The 6,455-nt window shown below is 44.7% G+C and overlaps 1 protein-coding gene across 1 annotated transcript in view; it reads right to left on the reverse strand.

The window, feature by feature from the left end:
• Positions 1 to 6,455, reverse strand: part of MYO1E (myosin IE) — a 218,532-nt gene that overhangs the window by 3,030 nt on the left and 209,047 nt on the right. The window contains exon 28 of the mRNA XM_019657546.1: positions 2,938 to 3,107. Coding sequence (XP_019513091.1) covers positions 2,938 to 3,107 — 170 coding nt within the window. The remainder of the gene's footprint in view (positions 1 to 2,937; positions 3,108 to 6,455) is intronic.

Below are 6,455 nucleotides of genomic sequence, written 5' to 3' on the forward strand. Positions count from 1 at the left end.
GGGGAGGCTCCGCTATGCATTGCCCCAGTAGAACCTTGTCCGCTTCGGGACTGGGTTGTCTGTCTTATTATTCATGTGTAGGAGTTGTTTATATGGGTAAAACGTTTTTCCCTTGTCTGTTTTCTATAATTTAACTTTGCTCCTGGTGCTATTCACCACAGAAGGTTTTAATTTAGCTGTTTTATGAGGTTAAATCCTGTATGGTTTGGGAGCTTGATGTCTTCCATAGGAAGGCTCTTTCCACCCAAAGATTAATATAATAGTCTAGGTTTCCTCCTAACACTGTTATATATACTTCAGTTATATACATATATATATATATATATATATTTTTTTTAATTTTTTAAATTTTTAAATTTTTTATTTTTTTAAAGATTTTTATTGGGGCATTGGGGGGATGGGAACAGCGCTGGGGAATTGGGGAAGGGGAACAGACAAGTTGCTGTCGTTTTTGTTCTTCTATCTAGTTGTGGAGGACGTTGCTTCACTGGCCCAACTTGGCACCATCATTGCGCTCTTCCTGGGCGAGGCACATCAGTCGCTGGCTGCTGGCCGCTCACGCTGGCTGCTGGCTACACACAGTAGCCCATGGCAACCCACTGCCACAGGGGCTGCAGCCTAGGGCGTCGCCAGCGACTCAGGGCAGCCCAGCTCCAGGTTGAGCTGTTGTTCAGCATCTTAGCTGTGGAGGGCAGTGTCACTGGCCCTCATATGTGGGATCTGAACCGGGGCCCTCTGCCGTCCCAGGCCAGTTCTTACCATCGCGCCACTCGGCCGGCCCATTTAGTTATATATTTTTAGATCTTTAATTCATCTAATATTTATTTTGTGTATGAGGTAGATATCTAATTTTATTTGCAAGATAAAAAGTAATTGTCCTTTCCCTTGATTTCAAATGCCACAATTTATCATATAATAAATACCTACTTACAGATGGGTTTGTTTCTGGATTCTATTCTTTCCCATTTATATATATCTTTATTCTTGCACTCATACCACACTTTAAATTACAGTGATAATTTATAACATGTTTTGATAACTTCAAAACTCTACATTTTACACAAATATATAATAATTTTAACTATACCCAATACATGTTATTTTTTTCAATACATATTATTTTTTTAATGCATGCTATTTTATTTTATTTTATTTTTAAGCTGAGCCATCCTGCCACCTGTTGGCAGCTCAGCGGCAGCTCAGCTCGGGCCGGGCATAGAACCGCTGTTGCTCAGAGCTCAAACTCTTGAGCGAGCTCTTAACCAACTGAGCCACTCGGCCGGCCCTTATTTTATTTTTTAATACATGTTTTAATAGAAAAATTTGAAGATATTAAGAAATGAAAAGTAATACTTAAAATTTGACAACTTGAGACTATCTTAACATTTTCTATAACATATATATGTATATATACATACATGCCTATAGTCATATGCATTTTATATTTTTACAAAAATGAGACTATAGTCCATAATCTATATTTTATACATAGACTAATTTTTTCCTTTTTCCCCAGGAACATTTTTTTCCATTTCAATAAATATACTGTACTTTTGTATCATTATCTTTAATGAAAACCTTTTTGCATCAAAGTTCACTGAACAGATATATCAAAATTTATTTAACCAATTCCTATTACTGGATATTAGGTCATTTCCAATATTTTTGCTGAACAAAACACAAAAATCCTGTTTGTTTTTACTAAAGTTTATTTCAACACTTATTTTTACCCTGACCCTTTTGAAGGGAGATGCTAAACGGCTATTAAAAACTACTAAAAACTGTGGACAACTAGATGGCTAAAAAAGATAACAGTAATACCCAGAGGTCATTCAGAGAGATGTTGGTCCAGGGACCTAGAATTCTCTTCAGAGTGAGCCTATGTGATGAAGACACCTGTTAAAAGCACAGTTCCTGGGGCTGTCCTTGGTCGCCTCTTCCTGAAAGCCCCACTTGCCGAGGACCACGCAGGTTGTCCTTGCTCTGCTCCTAAACCTTGGATGACTCTGCACCATCATCACAAGTTCTCTTGAGCCTGACTTTCAGGGTTCTCTATGACCAGGCCACCCCTAGCTTCGTCTCATCTCCCATTTCCCCTCCTTGGGGATTCTGTACCATGGTTGAGTGTTGGCCCTTTTCTCTAAAACGAGCTGCTCTTTCTAACCTCCATGTCTTTCTTCTCTGTCTCTCTCCCCCTCCCTCACCACAAATGCCATTTGCTTCATTGTGCTTTTTCTAACACCTTAAGTCAGGACTTACCTTTGTTTTATTTTTATGCTTCCATAAGCCCTGATGTTTTATTAGAGGTATATTACGTGCTAACTTATCTTCCCTACTAAATTAATACCGCTTTCAGCCAAGCCCACAGGCCATTTTTATAATGGGTGTCACAGGTTGTCTCCCTGGCCTCCATTCCATCACCTTCAGTACGAAGAGGCCATGAAGTTTGGGTGGGATAGACCTAACTCCTGTTTCCCAGGGCAGTCCCTCCCAGGTCTAACCCATAGGGGGTGGTATGGCCTCTGTCTTGCTACAGAGATTGGTTCAGGGATCGGCACATGACTAATTGGGTCCAATCCAAGCGAAACCTAAGACTTCTGTTCAATGGCTAAGAGAAGAAGTTTCAGACATATAGAAGATTTCAGACGTGATTTGATTTGTTGGTCTGAAACGGATGCAGCCATTTTGCTACCAGAAGGAAAAATAGCCTGAGAAGGGGGAGGGCAGATACAAAGACGAGGGATGAGCTGGAAGAAGCATTAAATAAATGAAACTGGAGTCTTGATCAAACTAAGCCTAAAATCTGGCCTATCTGCAAGTGTCAGTTAGAGGAACCCATAAATTCCCTTCATGTTTAAACTAGTTTTTACAGCCATGTGTCTGTACGCTCTTTGGGAAGCTGTCCCAAGCCAGCCCGCCAGCCTTACTTGCACTTACCTTCTTTGATAATATCGATAATGTCATTGGCATTGAAGCTGAGTTCATCTGTGTCCTGAGCATCATAGGCATACAGAGCCTTGCACTGTGGCACCTGAGGCTTAGGCTTGGGCTGGGGCTTGGGTCTGCCCCCTGCTGGGGTAGGCCGACTGGTCGTTTGTCTCCGGACCCTGTGGAGAGAGAGAGGAGGCAGGTGGGAGATGGAACCCAACAGGAGGTGGCAGCAGCACTGTGTGGTGGTTTGGACCACGGGGCCAGCACTGGCCTGCTCAAGTTCAAATCCAGCTCCATCCTTAGAAGGATATGTCACTCCCTAAACTTTCTCTGAGAACAAAATACCCTCCCTGACAAGGTCCTTGCAAAAGCACATCATTAGCTCTTAATAAACATTAGCTGCTATTATCGTGTCCCCAGCAGATTGTGGAAAACATCCATATTCAGAGAAAAGTTTATAAAGCATATTTAAACATCTAAATAAAAGTAAAACAAAGTCATGAATCTACCCCTCCCCCCAACTTTAGAGGAGCTTTTGGTGGTGCCGTAGAAGCCTGCAGGTGCCTCTCCTAAACTGTAATCCCTCCCAGAATGAACCACCATCCTGTATTAACAATTCTGCTCTTCTCTGTAGTTTTACCACACACATAAATACGCAGTTTGCCTGTTTTAACTGTGCAAAAGGAATCATATTCTACCACTTGCCCCATTTTTGAGATGTACCCTGTTGATGCATGGAGTTGTAGTTCATTCATTCTCATTGCTTTATACTATTCCACTGCATGGATATGTCACAATTTACTCATCCAGTCCACTGTTGATGGTCATTTGGGATGATTCGAATTTTATTATTATACAAAAGAAATGCTGCTGTGAATGAAGTTTCTTGTCTAAGAGTTGACCCAGAGCAGTTTCTCAACTTCAGCGCTACTAATATTTTGACCAGATAATTCTTCGTTGTGAGGGGCTCTGCTACGCACTGCAGGGTGGTTAGAAACACCCCTGGCCTTTACCCATTGGATGCCAGTAGCACCTCCTCCCCTGGTCATCATCACCCAAAGGATCTCCAACCCTAAAACCTAAGCCAGGTGTTCTAGCTTTAAATGTATTCTTTCTATGTGTCTTCCTGCCTCCAGTCACCATTCATGCATTGTCTCAAAGGCATATAACTGTAGCTTGTTCCTCCTATTTAGTGAGATTTTTAAAACAGATCTGAAAACAACTATTTAGTAACTATGTTCATAAAATAAAAGGAAACGGAAATACAGAAAACATTCTCGGGCCGGCTGAGTGACTCAGTTGGTTAAGAGTTGGCTTAAGAGCATGAGCTCTGAGCAACAGAGCCGTCGGCTCGATTCTCACATGGGTCAGTGACGATGTGCCTGAGCTGAGCTGCGGTTGAGCTGCCAACAGGTGGCAGGATGGCTCAGCTGGTGTAACAACAAGATTGCCTGTTCGATGGGCTACACCCACCCGCAACTAAGACTGAACTTGGCACCTTGCGCTGAGCTGCTGCCTGGATGGCTTAGTGGATAGAGCGTGCACTCTTAACAATAAGGCTGCTGGTTCGATTCCCTCATGGGGTGGTGGCTACGCTCACCGACAACTTTGAACACAAGACCTTGAGCTTAGAGGCCATGAGCTGCCTACGGGCAGCCAGATGGCAACTGGCACCCTCCACAACTAAGAGTGAAGAACAACTTGGCTGGTCCCCTCCCCCAATTCCCCAATAAAATCTTAAAAAAAAAAAAAAGTAGAAAAAGAAAACATTCTCTCCCTCTCCCCCCACTTGGCTTAAGGACAAACCAAAGGAAAGCCTGCATTCATTTGCTTACAAAAGAAACTTAAGCTTCAGATTTCTTCTAAGTGGGGTTGGGCTGAACTCAGCATAGAGCTGGCTGTTAGGTCTGGGCGGGTCTGTTAACACCTGCTAACACCTGTGGGAGGAAGGGGGCAAGGGGAGGGTCTTTCCTCAGCCCTGAGTTCTGGAAGGAAAAAGCACACCTGGCTGAGCTGCGCTCTCAGGAAGCCAGAGCCCCACGGTTCTTGCTGAGGGCCTGTGATACCAGATGCTAATTGGGCACTGATGGGTAATTCGGATCATGAGGGGTGGCTGGGGGGCAGGGGGCGCTGGCTATCAGCTGGGTGGTGGGGCTGTTCCTGGCAGAGGTGGGGTACTTTGGGTGCTGCCTGGAGCTTCCTGTGTGGAAGGGAGCAAACCCCTAGGTGACTCAGGTTCCACTCTTCTCAGGTCAACCCCCATCTGTACCTCCCCCACCCCACCAAGCACTTTTATCATAGAAGAAAGGGGTCTTATAGATCATTAGCATGTCATCATTTCCTCCCTATTCTATTGGAAATCTTCAGTCCCTGTTGGAGAAGTGCTGCTTCTCTGAAAGCTGGCTGGGCAAGCAAGCTTTTAATTAAGCAACCTATATATTAGGGATGTCAGCATTTGGTTAATAAGGGCCATTAGCCTGAATACCAGCAGTCATCTGATTTCCCAGCAACAGGGAATGGAGTGAAGGGTGGGGTGTGATTTAGAACACCCTGGGAGGGAGGAAAGCCTCCAGCCAGGTAGTTCCAGGGAGCAGGGTTGGGAGGGCACTTAACGCACATGTACACACACACACACACACACACACACACACACACACACACACACACTCACTCACTCACTCACTAACTAACCAAATACCCATAGATGGAGATTTAGCCTTTTATATCCAAGGAGAAAAACCTTCCACCATTAGTGCAAGTTGATGAGGCGTCTGCAGGCCAAGAGTACTGGGATTTAGTTGCAGTCAAGGGGAGGGCGCCTTTCAGTGGACATAAAGACAGATGACCCCTGAGAGGTAGGGCTATCCCCCCTGCAGCCACCCCAGGAGTCGCCCCTTCCTAGTTCTTCTGCCTGTCTGCCTCCAGCTTTGCCTAAGCCCTGTCAGTTCCTCCTCCTTCCTGTCTTCCCCCCAGCTGCTTCCTTTCTGGGCCCCCTGAACATCACCCCAGCTCAGCACTTATTAGCTCACCTCACTCCCCTACTGAAAACCCGTCTCACAGTTTCTCTCTGCTCTTGGGAAAGGGACCCAAACCCTATGGGGCCATCCAAGTCCCTGCCAGGTGTGACTCTCGGCTCACTCTCAGCCTCAAGGCTTGCCGCAGGCCACACTGGCACCTGCCCACCTTTCTTCATGGAAGTCCCCGAGGCTTGGTTGGGGTTAGGACTCCCTTGTCCATATACTCCTAGCTTACATCATATTTGCTGGTGAATGACACTGCTCCCCTGCTAAGATCAGGGACAAAACAGGATGTCAGCTCTTGCTGCTTTTGTCTAATATCACACTGGAAACTCTAGCCAGAACAATTAGTCAAGAATAAAAGGCACACAGATTGGAAAAAGAAGTGAAAATACCCCTATTTGTAAATGGGATAATCTGCACATAGAAAATCCTAAAGAACACATTAAAAAACTATTAGAACTAAAAACAGGGCCGAACGAGTGGTGCGATGGTTAAGAGCTGGCT

This window comes from Hipposideros armiger, unplaced genomic scaffold (genome assembly GCF_001890085.2).
Source record: "Hipposideros armiger isolate ML-2016 unplaced genomic scaffold, ASM189008v1 scaffold_276, whole genome shotgun sequence".
Lineage (NCBI taxonomy): Eukaryota > Metazoa > Chordata > Mammalia > Chiroptera > Hipposideridae > Hipposideros > Hipposideros armiger.